We start from the raw sequence: 16,091 nt of genomic DNA, 5'->3' as shown, positions 1-16,091 counted from the left end.
TTTTTTTTTTTTTTTTTTTTTCTTTGTGGTGCTGGGGATCCAAGCCAGGGCCTGGAGAGTGCCAGGCAAGAGCTCTCCCTCCCCAGTCCTGCGTCTCCTATGCATGTTCCTTCTTCCACCACTATCACTGCCCATTCTGCCCATTTCCAGTCGATATCTCCAGTGACAGCCCAGGGCCAGGTATATAGGAAAGATGCAGATGGATGTGCAGAAGGGCAAACTGAGGCATGAACTCCCTCCCTCTACACTTGAAAAACAATTCTTGACATCTAACAGAATAGATTGTGCCTAGTGGTTACTTTTTAAATCCCAATATAATTATATTATTTGACATTTGTTATATGCCATCATCTTTGACAGCTAAAGTGTTTCATGTCCTGCGATTTTTTTTTCTTCTCTCACAGTGGTTGTAGATAGCAGGCAGTAATTCCTAGGAGAATTTCTTGATGAAACGGTAAATAAGTTATCAGTGAAAGATCCAAAAAGTTTTAGAAAAACAGATGTATAATAAAAATATACATTTATTGGTAATTAATTTTAAGCATTTTAAAAAACTGGACCTTTCTGGGAGGGCAGCATATGAAAACAGAGTCCCAAGGAGGGGACAGTAACACTACCTCACTACTATACCCACAGTGGCTGGTTGTTCAGACATGATAGAGTGCATAAGCTACATGTTTTATTACACCAAGACAGTCTCAATCACGAAGGAATACTTTTGAGATTTTATTCTCAATCACGAAGGAATAATTTGGAGATTTTATTCTCCTTCAGAATATCATAGTGCTCATTGTTTAAACTGCCTTTTTGTTGAGCTGAAAGATAGGGCTCTGATTTGTATGCTGAAATCACAAGCTCACACTATTTTACCAGAGGGTGGTCGTATGTCTGAAGAAGAGAATGTGTGTCTATGTAAGACATGCTACCTTTGTAGTATGTGAAGAAAGTACCTTCACTTCTTCATATGATCATTTGTGATCCTTGTAGCATACTGTATTTGGTTTCTAAATTACTGCACTATTTCTCAGTCTCTAAAAAAAAAGTTGGTTAATCCATTTCAGAAATTACAATTTTAAGGTATATTAATTTTCATCATGTCTTACCTCAGAAGTCTTTCCCCGGATGTTCTGTTTTCTCTATCGTCAAACATCTGGGTTTGAAGATTTGAAAAGCCTTGTTTTCTCTGTGTGGTTCACCTGCTTTCCATTTGGTGTTATGCACTCAAATTTACATTCTATTAAAGTTACCATTTATTAAACATTTTTCACATACAGTAGATTCAAGTTGTGTCTGAAAATATCATGCTTTTTGATTTAACTGATTTTAAAAAGACTAATCTGGGCTAATGTCATGAAAAGGAAATGTTTTGCTTAATACATTTTTGGGGGATTTGTAGGACAAAAGGTAACTGGTTAATCTCGAAGTGACTGTTGCACAGTGGTTATGCACTTGCTTCAGGACCCTACAGAAGAGAAGTTTCTACTTACTGTACACCAGAGGGTTAAACAGTAGACCTTGCCCCTCACGCTTTGAAACATAAATGTTAACTTTTCCAAAGCATTAAAGCAATTGCCATAATAGGTGAAAACATGGACTTCCACTGGATTTTTATTAATTTTCCTCATTTTGAATTGTGTGCACTACCGCTGCTACATCAGCTTGTTACACTGTTAAAAAATTACCAGTGACATTTGCTGTTTATAATCTATTTGTAGATTAGGATTAAAATGGATTTCATGCATTTTTAAAGCTGTGTGAATTTTTCTAAACAGGAACAGTCACAAAATGAATTTTCATAGTGATAAAACAAATTATAATTTTTATCATTGGCCGTTGAGAGCACATGTTCATATAGCAATGTAAAAATACACTAATGAGTATTGGTAAATTCCAATAAGTTTTTACCATTAGCATAATTTTGTGCTGTACAATTAAGTTATAGTTACATCTCTAATTTTGGATAGTATTCAGTGGTTAACAAAACCTCAAAAAAAAAAACACAGTTCTTGGAGAGTTTACAAATTGTAGCATATTTATACAATAAAATAGAGTACAGAAAAAATTTAAAGAATTATATTAAGTATGTCTTACATCCATACAACAAAGACAAATTTCTTAGAAATCACATTCCATGGAAGCAGACATCAAAAAAGTACATGCTGTATGTTTTCACTCGTGTAACATTTTTTAAAAGGCAAACTGACCTATGTGAATGGAAAATAATCAGAGGTTCCCCGGGATGGGGATGATGGGAACTACTGAGAAAGGGGCCCGAGGGAACTTTCTGGGTGGTGGAAGCCTCCTACATCTTTACAGGGGTGCCAGGTATATGAGCATGTACACAAGTCCGACTCACCAAATTATACCCAGGAGATTTGTCCTTAAGTCCCTGTCTGAAAACTTATCTGAAAGTAATGGAGATAATGCCTTTTTTAAAGGAAGTAGCTATGATCGAGAAAAACAGAGGGTCAAAGTCAAGGGGATATGCTCATTGAGGTGGCCCTCTGTAAAGCACACATACGTAAGACCAAAAAGGTCTTCAGCACTGGCAAGGGCTTTGGCTGAGAAGGGTCACAGTCCAATCACCTAACCTCCTCTAAAAAGTGGCTTCTTCACCTACATTTGTTCTCTGACAGATCTGCTATGAAGGTCCATTTTCCTGTCCAGTGTCTGGTGGGAAGCCCATCCAGCCCCGAGAGCCCTTCTGCATAAGTAGCGAAACTACACCACAAACCAGGTCCACAATGAGGACGCACTGATCTTGAACCCAATCTGGAAGGAACTCGTGCTTGTGGCACAGCCCCTCGGGATCAGTGGGAAGCCAAGGGCTGCCTCCTGAGTCCCACTGACAGAGGGGGCCTTTCCGCGTCAACACGCAGCTTGACAAGTCAAGGAAAGCCCCTTCTAAGAGGGTGCCCTGCTTTGTCAGGACCTCGACACTTCCAGTTTGGAGGCAAGCAGACTACTGCAGTCCCAGACTCAGTACCAAGCTGTCCCAGCTCCTTCAGTCTGAGATGATTCATCCCATCTCAGGCAGCCACCCTTCCATTTTAGATCTATCCCAGGGACCTTGAAGACCTGGGCCTTGAATACAGTGGTGGAGACAGAAAGCTTCCTCTGCTATGGCACACTCTTTACAAATGGGTGGGCACCCCCATCTGCCTACCCAGCCAGTGAGAGGGCCCAGGCACCCACATACCGAGGACTCAACCCAGAGCTGGGCACCCTGAATGCAGGGGAAGAAGGAAAGAAAGGCAATGCCTTCTTCAGCCTTAGAGGTAGTTTAAAGGCCCACAGATCATATTCCAAACAGGGCAGCTATGAGACTGTAAAATGGCACAGTGCTGTGGAGAACAACACAGCGGCCCCTCAAAATATGGAAAAGTATCCGGGTGTGGTGGCACAAACTTGTAATCCCAGCACTCAAGAAGCTGAGGCAGAAGGATTGCTGCAAGTTTGAGGCTACATAGCAAGATCCTGTCTCAAAAAATGACAGCAACAAAAATAAATACATATAATTGAAAAGTAGCATTATATGACCCAGCAATTCCACCTCAAGGTATAGACTCAAGAGAACTGTCAGCAATGTTTCACAGAGATCATTGTGTAGACATGTGCATAGCAACACTATTCACAAGAGCTAAAAATATGGAAATAACCCCAATGTCCATCAACAGATGAAGAGACCAACAAAATGTGGTATATATGTACATCTACCATGCAATGTCATTTCACCTTATAAATGAAGGAAATTCCAACATGTGCCACAGTACAGATAAAGCTTGAGGACATCATGCTCAGTGAAACAGAATAGACACAGACTGCAAATAGTTATCAGCGATGGTGAACCTTTTAAAGCTTTCAGAGATAACAGCCCTCTGTGGCACATGTGCCATAGGTATGCCACCACTATGCAATATAATTCTACTTACATGAGGTCAAATTCATAGAATCAGAAAATAAAAGGGTGGTTCCAAATGGCTCAAAGAGGAAAGAATAAGCAGTTACTTCAGTTTTGCAAAATGAAAGTGTTCTGGAGATTGCACAACAATGTCCTAGCAGTACTGAACTGTACAATTAAAAAATGCTATTCTCTCCTCCCTGCCCTCCCCCCACCTCTCTCTGTCTCTCTCCTCTCTCTCTCCCCTCTCTCCCTCTCTTCTCCTCCCCTCCCTTCCCCTCTTCTCTTCTGTCTCTCTGTCTCTGTCTCTCTCTCTCTCTCTCTCTCCCTTCATCCTCTGGCTTCCATATTCCCAGGTGTCTTTCTTTACCCTCAGTGACCCAGAACGGATCCCCAAATCTCAGGCTCTTCACTCCCCTCTCAGGGAGTATCTGAGGCCTAATTATCCCTCCTTAAGAGTACAGACCTGAGTCTCAGTGCTGACTCCTCCACTGCCTGGAGGACCCTCCACTGCCTGGAGCACACTCCACCTGCCTTGACGATATTCTGAAGCAGCCAGGACAAGATGCAGGGAGCCTGCCCATCCTGAGGCCTGTCTCCCATCTTGCCCCCACTTCCCTAGCTGGCCTGCAGAAGAGGCACCTGTCCTGTTCAGTCCTCTACCTGGCAGGCATTCCATGAAGGCCTAGTGAACACCTGCCTACAGCCTTCTGATGGGACTCCACAACAGCTCTGCACCTGGAACCAGCCTTCCCCTTGGACCTCTCCTTCCCACCAGGCCAATGGTGAAGCCACAATCAGCAGCTCATTCCTGCCACCCTAGCCCTAAAAAACAGAATAAAAACCAATTATGCCACCATATCCTGCTTCAGGAGCAGCCCAGTGCTCTTTGTTTTATTTATTTACTTTTTAAATTTTAGTAAGCCATAAAATTCCAGCAAATACCCTGGGGTTGCAGTAGCCAGAGAACAGGAAAACAACCACCACCACAAAACAAAACAAATACAGTACAAAACACAACAAAACAACCCCACAGGGGTGAAAAGAGAACTCCTAAATCCTACTCCTGATGGCTGCGTAATACATTTTCCCTTTTCATTCCTCTCAGCATCTGTCAGCTGCAGTACTTTATGTGAGTGAGCTGGCCCTGTGTCCTCACAGCAAGCCTGCAAGCCTGCCCACGGTGTGCACTTCAGCCAGAGAAGAAATGGGCCATAGGCTGAAATGGGTAGGGCTGGTTCTCAAGGGGCCCAGTGAACCCCAAATTAAACACCAATGACTAAGGAGTGAAAGCCTCTGCGTGGAACGTGTGGCTGGAGAAGTGGAGGTCACTGCTCTCTTGTAGTCATCAGCACACCAAAGCAGCACCAGAGAAATGGAAGGGACCCTGGCCTGAGGAAAGGGAAAGGTGGTCTTTACCACAGACCAGCCCTCTGAGTGGCACAGTGGCAGGGGGCCTTCTGTGGCTGGATGAGCTGAGGCTTAAAGTGCAGAAAGAGCAGGCCCTGAGCTCCCACCCTGTTCCCTACTCCACTGCAGTCAGGGATAGGAAATATCCCTGAGGGCTTAGACCAACAAAAAGGAGCATGATTTATTACCCTGGACCCACAGGGAATTTGTCCTGGGTCTGGGGCCCAGATCCTATAAAAGACTAACCTAAATGACATGTTGGCCACCAGGTGAGCCTTATTTGAGGGGAGGGGGCTGTACAATACCTCACGGAGGTGTAAAAGCTCCAGAACACCAGCCAAAACTCCTGACCTCCCTGCTGGGCTCTCAGCCTCCTCTCTAGGGTCCACTGACCCTCACCCCCATCTCCCAATCCCTCCCACATTCAGCCCTCGGAGCTCCAAGAAGGTGTGGCTCCCCCTGTAGCTCCCGCTGGACTCCCTTCCAGCCTTTCTTCACCTAGAAGGCATCACTGCATTCAGCTGTCCCTGGTTCACCCTAAGGTCTGGCTGCTCTCCCAGCTCAGGGGAGTGCTCCCCAGCCAGCTCCTTCTCTCATGCAGAGTGGCTCAAGTGGATGAGCCCAAAAGCTGCACTCAGAGAGCTGAGCTCACACATGGACCCTGCCATTTCTGACACAACCTTCAGGGAGCCATTCTGGCTCTCTGTTCTCCATGTCTTTCACCTGTTTTGGTACCAGCACTCTGATTTCCTTTTAAGGAACCATTCCCACAAACCAGTGTGTTAAGATTAGTGGGGAAAAATCACACTCCTGGCCTCAACTCAACACCCAGGTGCTAGTCACCATAAATGGCTTCAGGGTGGCATGTGACCAAGTTAGGTCAGGAAGAACCTTCCCCACGCACTCTTTCCTCCTGAGGTTGCAAGTGCTGTGCTGAAGAACCAGAGAAACTACAGCTGCTAAAGAGCTTAACACACACGTTGATCCCTGGATCCATCTATGCTTAATGCCACTGCCCTCAATGACTTTCTAGTTACAGGGACCCTAAACACCCAGTCCTTCTCTTTGTGCCATTAATTTTCCAGTTACATGGAGTTGCACTTTTGTCATTATAACCATAAGTCTGGTTTTACAGAAACAGATCCCTAGAAGTATGGTGTCAATTCCTGAAACAGAGGACTGGCTTAGTCATTGGGTTAGGTAGGGGCAGTAAGGATATCCACATCTCCCAGCTAGGAACCTGGAATTCCAAATACAAAGTAGTAGCTCCACAGGCTGGAATGCAGTCGCCTTCATCTGGCCATGGAGGCTGGCATTTTCGGTGACATGGTAAGATATCTCAGGACATGAACCTGCACCAGGCACTTCCTGGGGCCCCAGTAGAGCCAAAACAGAGCTTTCCAAGCTTTAGTCCTGACAGTGCCTCTGAACTAGGAATGGCTAAGGGACCCTTTGCTCGTGAGCACCAATCTAGGATGGTTTATAGTCAAATCAGATCAGAGCTGGAAATTCCCTGCAGAAGGTAGATCCTGAGAAGACAGGGAGACAGGACTTCACAAAGACCCCCTGGTATGGCTCTCACTGTGCAAGCTTAGTGGTGAGAGGCCTATGACTCAGCCTAGGCCATGGCTCACCCACTAAACTGAAGGCTAGAGGATAACAGGAGGCCTGAGGCCTGCAGCTGAGGGCAGAATCTGGGGTCTGGATCTAGATCCAAGGACATGAAGAAACAGTCCTTGGCTGATTTCTCATCCACAAATCCAACACTAGTTGGTCAAAGGCCCATTCCTAGGTCTACAGCGCCAAGGAGTCACTCAGATTCCAAAGTTGAAAACAAGGCCTTAAACTACTCAACTCATAAGGCCATCCAGAGTGTTCCCCTCCCACCAGGAGGGGCTGTCCAAGGGCAGCATTCCAGAGGGGGCTCTTCACAAATGCCCCAAAAGGCCAAGAGCTGAGGCGCAGTCTCCCAGAGAATAGAGCTGGGGAGAGCCATTTGGCCAAGATAGTAGAGCCACAAAGGAAGTGTTTCCTTTTTCCAACAGCTGACTTCAATGATGCTAAGACCTGTCCAGGAGGGGGAACAGACAGGAAAGAATGGCACCAGGGAGCTCATGTGCCACATGAGTCCTGCTGAAAGCTTGTGCAAACTTAGCTCTTCCTGGTTGTAGAGCCACAACCACACACCAGGCAGGCCTTGATCACTTGTCTCCTGCTCTGTCAGTGGAAGGGACCTTGGTGTTTCAGTATGGAGTCCCCATCAGGCACTTGCTGACTTGACTGCTCATAAACTATACTTTCTCTGTGGGAGATGGCCAGGGACCTCAAGGGAAATAAGGTCTAGATTCCTGCAAGAAGAACCCACCATCCGAATGGGGTATACAAGGATGTGCCACTGTGCCAGGGCCCCAGTGAGCTTGGAGGAGGGAAAGGTGCTGTGGGCTGAACAATTGGAATGGTGTCCAAAGGGACTATTGGGGTTCATCCATGTGCAGAGCAAAGACATAGGGACAAGGTTGGCAAGAACAAATAGGTCATGTTGGGCACCAGGAGCAGATCTTGACTGTTGGACACATGAAGATCCAGGAAAGGAAAGGAAGGAAAGAAGATCAGTTGAGGGTGTAGAAAAAAGTGACCAAATGTCCTTCAGGGACCAGGCCTTGGCAAAAGCGGGCACCACTGCAGACAGGTATACCAGGAAGGGCCCCAAAACCAACAGATTTCAGACTGTTTTTTTTTTTTTTTTTTGTCCTTGGGAACGTTCAGGGACCAGGCCTTGGCAAAAGCGGGCACCACTGCAGACAGGTATACCAGGAAGGGCCCCAAAACCAACAGATTTCAGACTGTTTTTTTTTTTTTTCTTTTGGTACTGGGGATCGAACTCAGGACCTTGAGCTTGTGAGGCAGGCAGTGGAACCACTGAGCTAAATATCCAGTCCTCCACACTGTTTGTAACAGTGTAAATGGAAGATGCTCCTATCCCCACACCTAGGATGGGAGTGGGCTGCTCCATCCAGAGTATCTACCTTTCCTCTGTACCTGGAACTGGCCAGGAACATTTCCTTTCCCAGGGCCTTCCCCTGGTCTGATACACATGATCAGGGAACACTGGGCTGGCCTAAGTCACAACAGGGCCACAGCAGGGCCTGAGGAATAGGATAGGAGAAGGGCAGGCTTCCATTCTGGACCAAGATGATTGATGTTAGGCTGACATACAAAAGGAGATTTTTTGAACAATCCCTACCACCACTGCTGCCTCTCGGAAAGCAGACCCTGAGGTAGTGTGCAGGGCTCCCCCAGCCCCAGCTCCTATTCCACTTGGGCTGAAGAAGGCTGGAGGAGGAAACAGTTCTTCTCTATACCAGCCCATCTGGGAGGAAACTGCCATGTGCTCCCATCATCTTCTGAGGGCGCCTCTGTTTCAGGTAGGACATGGCTTTGGAGACATCCAACTGGCTTCTGACACTACTTAGAGGTTCATGAAGAGTTTGCATGAATCTCGGTTTCTATATCCATAAAAGGGTATAACCACCTCCCACCTCACAGAAGAGAGATGAAGGTTAACCTATCAGTCAACCATATTGAGTAACATATTCATGGTGGGGCCATAATTCATGTCGTGCTGCCAGATGTCTTTGAACAACTGGTGGTACAAGCCTCTTGATGGGACAGTCATACACATACCATCAGTGGTTCAAACTGTCAGGAATGTGTTCCCAGGGCAATGTCTCCCTGATTGTATGTGCCCATGCATTCCTGAGGATGGCAGGAGATGTAGATCCAGGTTCAGGAGGTTTGAGAGGGGTCTGAGAGGTAACTCTCTAGCTCTTGGGGATACACTTGGGATAATCCTACCCCCAAACCCTACACACATACACAACAGTCACCTAGCTTTGTATTTCTGGGAATAGCACCAAACTTCAGGTAGGCCTGAGGAGCTCAGGAAATTTATACTTGGGGAATGAAGGACGGATGGGGCATTCTGACAGGGAGCAGAGGGCTCAGCTCTGCCTAGAGTCCACAGATGACCTTGGAATGGTTGCCTGCTGGATGGACCCATCAACTGAGTGACACTGGAAGCACTGGAAGCAGGACCAAACTAGAGCCCAGGATTCCCCCAAAGCCAGATCCTCCAACAGGGCCCAGGCCACCTCAGAGGTCACCAAGAGGCTCTAAAAATCCAGTCTTCTACTCCTGAGCACACGTGTGACTGAAACCTTGGTGACTAGGGACTAGACGTGGACCACTCAGATGTGACAACAATGGTCTTCCTATGCAGATATTTTATTTTTCTATCTCAGTAGGGGAAATGAGGTTTATGAACAAATGATATAGACAATAACTTTTCCCTTAGAGAAGGTGGAGGGTCAGGTACCCCATTTTCCCACTGATATGGTTTATATCTAAATGTCCTCAAAGAGTATTTGAGCATCCCCACGGTGCTTTTGAACATGGGTTTTTGAAAAGTGACTGGATTAAGGGAGCATTATGGCTGACTTATTAGGAGGTGGGTCACATGGGTGTGATCAGGAAGGGTACATCTCCTTTGCAGGCTCCTCCACTGACTTTCTCTATTTCCCAACCACTATGCCATGAGGCACTTTTTTTTTCTACCATGCCCCTGGACCACAGTTTCCAGCCCTGAAGCCAGCTCGCTATAGGCTGAAACCGGAGTCAATAAACCTCTCCTCTTTTAAGTTGCAGGTATCAGAAATTGTGTCTCAGCAACAAGAAAGTAACTAAAGCTGATTTTGGTACCAGAGAAGTGGGATCACTGCTGTGATACTACCCCTATGCAGTACAGAAGCCTTTGGAACTAAGTTTTGGAAGGAGTTTGGAAAGGTTTGGAGGTGCTAGTTGGAAAATCAGCCCTAGAATATTGTAAGCTGAGCATAATGAAGATTCTGGTGGACACTCAGAAGACCAAAATGCTGATAGGAAAAAAAAAAAAAAAAAAAGGAGAGTAGAGGGTAAAGACCAAGCTCAGGTTTCAGTTGGAAATAAGGACTCCATGGTATTTGGACTCGAGATCATATGTGTGTTATGCTGTGTGAGAAAAATTTTCATTTTATTCATGTCTTGAGACTTTGGGGGAGACTGAGATAAAGGGTGGCAAAGTAATCTAGATGAGAAAATTTCAAGGTATCCCAACATTCAGGCTGTGGCATGGGTACTGTTGGGAGCTTTTAGCAAGCTCTACATTGAGAAACAAGAACAAATGGCACAGATGGGTAATTTTTAAAGTTCTGAGTTTCATAAGAAGGGGAACTCCTATAAAATTTGGACCTGTAAAGTTGGAGCAAAAGAGAGCTTGGTTGCTGAGAATATTAGTGTTAAAAAGAAGACAAAGACTTTACGTGGAGACAATATAAAAGATGTCTTGAGGCCACAGGAGGAAGGACCCTACCCTTCACAGACTCAAGGGTAGAAAAGTTAAAGACTTTACTTTGAGAAAAGAGCCTCAGGGCTCCCTACCTGGGAAAGGTCACCTAGGAAATTGGCTTCCTAGGATTCCATTCACAGCACTCAGCCATCCAGGCACTCAGAGGTCCCTGCAGCCATGATGCAAAGGGGCCTGGGGACTGCTGGACACAGACCTGGACACTGACCTTGTTCACCCACTGGTGCTGGTTTTACACACATGCAGAATACAAGAGCTATGGGGATTATGGAGGCTTCCACCCAAATTTCAGAAGAAGACCTGAGAGGCCAGGCAGTGTTCCCGTTTGCAAAGCTGTGGAAGTGAAGCCAAAAATGCACTGGAGACGCTAGGAAGTTGGAGAAGTCAGAAATGCAGCATGTTTAAGGAAAGCTGCAAGGTGTAGGCAAAGCCAGCCTGAGACAGGTCAAAAGGGATATAACTTCTGGAAATGCTATAGGGGCAGTGCTGCCCAAGCCCTTTGGAGCCCATATCTTACCATAACTTGCTCTGGATGCTGGACAAGGAACTACAAAATTTAATGTTTGCCCTGCTGGGTTTTGGACTTGCTTGGTATTACTGGTTTCTATACTCCTATTTCTACCTTTTCAAATGGGGATGTTTATTCTGTGCCATTGTATTTTGGTAGTGTTTAACTTTCTTTTCCCGTTGTTGTTTTTGTTTTGCTTTGAGACAGGATCACACTATGTATTTCAGGTTGGCCTCAAACTCACAGCGATCCTCCTGACTCAGGCCTCCTGAGTGCTGGGATTACAGGAATGTATCACTATGCTGGGCTTTCTTTTTGATTTTTACAAGGACTCACAGCTGAGAGTTTCACAACTCAGTATGCCTTAGTCTCCGAGGAAGACTTCGGACTTGGACATTTCAGCAATGTTGAAACTATTAAAATTTTAGCAACACTTAGAGATGGACAAAATGCATTTTGCATAAAAAGATGCTCATGAGTCTTTTGGGGGTGTGAAGTTTAATTAGATGTTGCCCAAACGTCTCATGGGCCCAAGAGTCTCACGGGCTCACAGATGGGGCTTTTGAAAGGTGACTGGATTATGAGGGCACTGTAGTTGACTTGCTGTTAGGAAGTGGGGCTTGGTCACAAGAGGTGGGTCACAGGGGGTGTGGCCAGGAGGGTATCTCCCTTCCCCGATCCTCTGCTGACTCTCTGTCTGCTTCTTGGCCACCATGCCATAAGCCAATTTTCTTCCGCCATCCCCTTGTGCCATGCTGTCCAACCTTGGAGTCAGATGACTATGGACTGAAACCTGAGCCAAAATAAACTTCTTTAAGTTGTAGGTATCACATGTTGTGTGTCAGGAACAAAAAAATAACTAAGATGCTCACCCTAGACTCTCACACTCTCCAAACATGTATGCGTGTGCCACATTTCTACACTTTGGGCAACAGGAATCCAGAACAATTGCCGTGCCCCACTTCTCAAGAGCTCCTGGGATGGTTTCTAAGCTCCCTGAGAATCAGGGGATCTCTGATCTAACACATTGTATACATCATCACCTCCTTCAGTGGAGGGGCACACTGCCAAGTCCCCCATCAGGGTCAGCTGAGTGGGTCTGCATGCCTTGTGAGGGCAGGACAGAGAAACTCAAAGCTTGCCCCTGAGTCTCAAACAAGAAAATCACCTCCAAGCTGGAGATGCCTACAGGCAGGTCCCACCAAGCCTCCCAGTGTGATCGACTTGCACACTCCTGTGACACTGTCCTCTTCTTCTAGCCAGCTGTCTTGAGACCTGACCCAAACTCCCAGCCCACTGGATAGCATCATATAGAACCAAGGGTAACATCATATGGAGCCAACACAAAATGGCTGCAACTATTGCATAAGAACGAGGCAAAGGCAGACGCCATCTGGAGACAGACAGAGCCAAATTAAGGGGCAGCCTGGTTATGGAAGAGCCTGATGCACACACAAACTAATCCATGTCCCTCCTATCAGCCTTATTTTCTTTACTTGTAACATGAGGGTTTGGCCTAGATAACTTATGGTCACTTTTAACCTAGAATTCTGAGCAGGGACATCACAGATGTCCAACACCTCTGGCTGCCTAGGTTCAAATCCTGGCTCTGCCACTTCTTGAAAGACCTCACAGGAGCAGCTTCTAATGACCTTAGCTTCTCATTCTAACACAGGAGGAAGAGGACACTGACTTGGGGAGGTCTTGGCAGGTCTCAGTGAAGGCATACCCCTCTCAGAGTGAGGACTTAGGGAACTCAAGGGGCTTCTGCTGCCACTGCTCTTGTTCTTCCAAATGCAGTAAGTCCAGTGACCAGCCATCCTCATCCCATTTGCATGTGGCCTTCACTCTGCATGGAGTGGCCCCTGTACCCCTAGGCCCAGGAAAGCCCACATCATGCACATGCTGGTGGCCTCACGCCTGGTTTCAAACACACCGTCAGTTGAACCTTGGCATGCTGAGCAGCAGGTATGGTAACTGAGACAGGATAAGGACGGCAGGCAGAAAGGATGCAGGCAAAGAGCTGAATGCAGTCACCGAGGGATGAGGAGGCAGCACATCCCGCGACCAAGCAGCCCAGGCTGGCATTGCCAGCTCCTTACCTCCCTGGCAGGACCTCTGAGCACCAGGACTGTGTTCCCCCAAGAAGCCGGAGGCATGCTGGAAGGAGTAGAGAGCAGGAGACAGGAAGCGATATGTACCGAGCCAGGTTGACAGGAGAAAGACTGAAAAGGATACTCAGGGAAGGAGGTAATTGGTTCAGGGTGTCTCCACAGAAACCCAAAAGACCCAAGTGGCAAACAATGGAGGATCACCCCAAAGCTGACCTGTGCCACAGGCATGGCAGGGGGAAGTGAGCGAAGGGAGAAGACTTCAACAGACTGGACCTTCTGGATGGGCACTGCCCTTCTGTAGACTGGTGCCTGCTCTGCCCAGAGTAGCTAACCCAGCAGATCTCCCGGTATGCTGTGAACTTTGTAATGTGGAGGACCCAGGAACCTAGCTGGACCTTTAGAAAAGCCCCTCCAGTCAGAGCTGGGGAGGGTGGGGAGGGTTGGTGCCCTCCAAACACATCACAGTCACTATTACTGGGACCCAGATGAGATAGGAATATGTGTGTGCTGGGGATGGGAGGGGCCAGCATCGGAGAGTGGAAATTCTAGTCTTGGCTCCACCATGAATCTGGGTAAGTTCAGGTGAAGTTACAGATCCTAGATCCTCTCTGGGCCTCAGTTGCCCCATGTATAGAAAATATCCCTATCTACAATAGAAACACATACTCTACCAGTGCCAGGCACCAAATACCTGGTGGCATTTCTAGACTTTCCCCAGAGATTTGGTTTGTTCTGGAAAAGAGAGCAAATATCCAAGACTGTCAGGATAGCCTGGGCAGAGGGGGTCTCAGGACCTCACTACTACCAAGGCCCATCCTCAGGCCATCCTAGGCCTTCCAGGTTGGAAAGCACAAAGTCTGAGAAACACACTTGGGACCAGTTCAATGGCACTCTTCCCACAAAAGGACCTTTCAAAAGTCCCCTTCATGAAATGCCTATGTCCCCAAGCTCCCCGCAGAGTGCCCTTTGCCCTAGGAAGGTTGTGAGCTGTATCTTGGCAGCTCCTCCCTGGAAATGACAGATGCCTCCATAGCGATGAGCACCAATGTACAGCTGCAGAGCCAGCCCGACAAGGAGACGGCACTGTTTTAAGTCTTTCTCAACCTGGGCACACAACTCAGCTGACTCTTCCTAGACACGGGAACCCTGGGAGGCTAATCCTATCTTAAAGATGAGAAAACTGAGGCCAAGAAAGGAAAAGAGGCTTATTCCAGGGCACACAGCTGAGAAAAGGGCTGTGGACAGAGTCTGGGGCAAGAATCCGAGTCCCCTGAGAACCCTCCAGTCGTGGACTCCAGTGTCTGGGCCCAGCCCAGGGTTGGGTGTGGACAGTGCCCTGCAGGCCTGTCCCTAACATTGCCTCCACTCCCCTTGGCTGCCACGGGGGGAGAGGGGAGGAAAGAGCTGGTCATGGTGTGGGGAGCCCAAGCCAGTGGTCGCAGCTACCTTTGATGACTAGTGCCTCAGATAGCAGCCGCATCTGATACAGAGGTTTGTTCTCCACAGACAGGTCATCGATCCCGGCCCGCGCGTACATGCTGATGGCATCTCGGTAGGAGCCCTCCACATAATGCAGCTTGCCCAGGATCAGCATGGCCTCACACATGTGCTGCGGCTGAAAGGAGACAGCGAGGTTAGCAGGCTCCACCCCAAAGCTTCCACCCACCCACACACACTGTCCTGAAATGAAGACCCCCACTGAGCCAGAAGCCATGATTTGCCTAAGATCCCACTCAGAACCTCCCCCTCCAGAAGCCTTCCCTGAAATCCTCAGTATCCTCTCTCCATACCTGTGCTCCATTACTACATCATTGCTCTTAATGAAATGCTTATGTGCCCCCAGTTGCTTTGTGTATATGTCTAGAATCAGGTAGCTGAAGACTGGGTCCTGTCTGTCTCTTCTGGCACTCAGGAATTCAGGTACTTATTCTGAACATGAGTGAGGAGGCTGGGATTGAGCCAAGAGTTATGGGCTCTCAAGCTTATAATTCGGGGGTCCTGTTTATATACATACATACACACACATATATATATATATAGGCACAAGTACATGTGTGGGTGACAGGCCTCAGAATGAGCCTGCAGGGACCCTAAAGCAGCAAGAATTTTGTGGGGAGGAGCAGCCACATTAACAGCATGGGACAGAAGACAGGAGGAGAAGGCCTGTTGCATCATGGCCCTCATTTTATCGAAAGTAGGGGAAAGCGTGAAGCCTATGAGACCAAAAGTACTTGCATTTAACCCGCTTTCTTTCCCCTGCTTTATCAAGGCTGCTCGTGCTACCCCAGCCGCAGGACTCTCAGGGCCTCCTTAAGGTCTCTGGAGGTCTGGGCTGGCTACCCCTACCCTAGCAGACAGTGCTGTTGACTGAGCTGGCCCCGAGCCCCTAAGTTCTCCCCTTAGATGTAGGCCCACTCACTCTGGGGTCTCCTACCTCTTCAGGGCCCAGCCTCCATCCTTGTGCTCAACCAACAAACATTCCCCTGCCCCTGCCACAGTGGCACTAATCTGTCCATGAAGCTCTTTGGAGATGCAGCAGTGGGCCGCACCCCAGCCCCCGTCACTGGCAAGAAGGTACTTCCTCTGTAAGAATAAAGGGTACCCATGGCTAAGTGCAAGCCACAGGCACCCCTCCCCATCACCTGCTGCCTACTAAGAGCATAGCAAAGCCAAGCCCCAGGAAAGCTAAGTTTTCCTTCCCCACTGGTCTCTGGTTTCTGTCGATACCCACTCTTCTGATGCCTGGGCTCACTAGGC

At 47.5% G+C, this 16,091-nt stretch overlaps 1 protein-coding gene across 1 annotated transcript in view; it reads right to left on the bottom strand.

Annotated features, from left to right (window-relative positions):
- Positions 1-13,736, bottom strand: part of Ttc7a (tetratricopeptide repeat domain 7A) — a 104,358-nt gene extending 90,622 nt beyond the window's left edge. Inside the window, exons 1-2 of the mRNA XM_010615787.3 lie at positions 13,548-13,736; positions 13,323-13,380 (exon numbers count right to left, since the gene is read on the bottom strand). Of these exons, the coding sequence (XP_010614089.1) occupies positions 13,323-13,380; positions 13,548-13,562 (73 nt within the window). The 5' untranslated portion in view covers positions 13,563-13,736. The remainder of the gene's footprint in view (positions 1-13,322; positions 13,381-13,547) is intronic.
- Between the last annotated feature and the right edge of the window lie 2,355 nt (positions 13,737-16,091).

The sequence above is a fragment of the Fukomys damarensis genome, unplaced genomic scaffold (assembly GCF_012274545.1).
Source record: "Fukomys damarensis isolate Sample0158 unplaced genomic scaffold, DMR_v1.0_HiC HiC_scaffold_2, whole genome shotgun sequence".
NCBI classification, from domain to species: Eukaryota; Metazoa; Chordata; class Mammalia; order Rodentia; family Bathyergidae; genus Fukomys; species Fukomys damarensis.
This window is presented reverse-complemented; position numbering and strand designations above follow the sequence as displayed.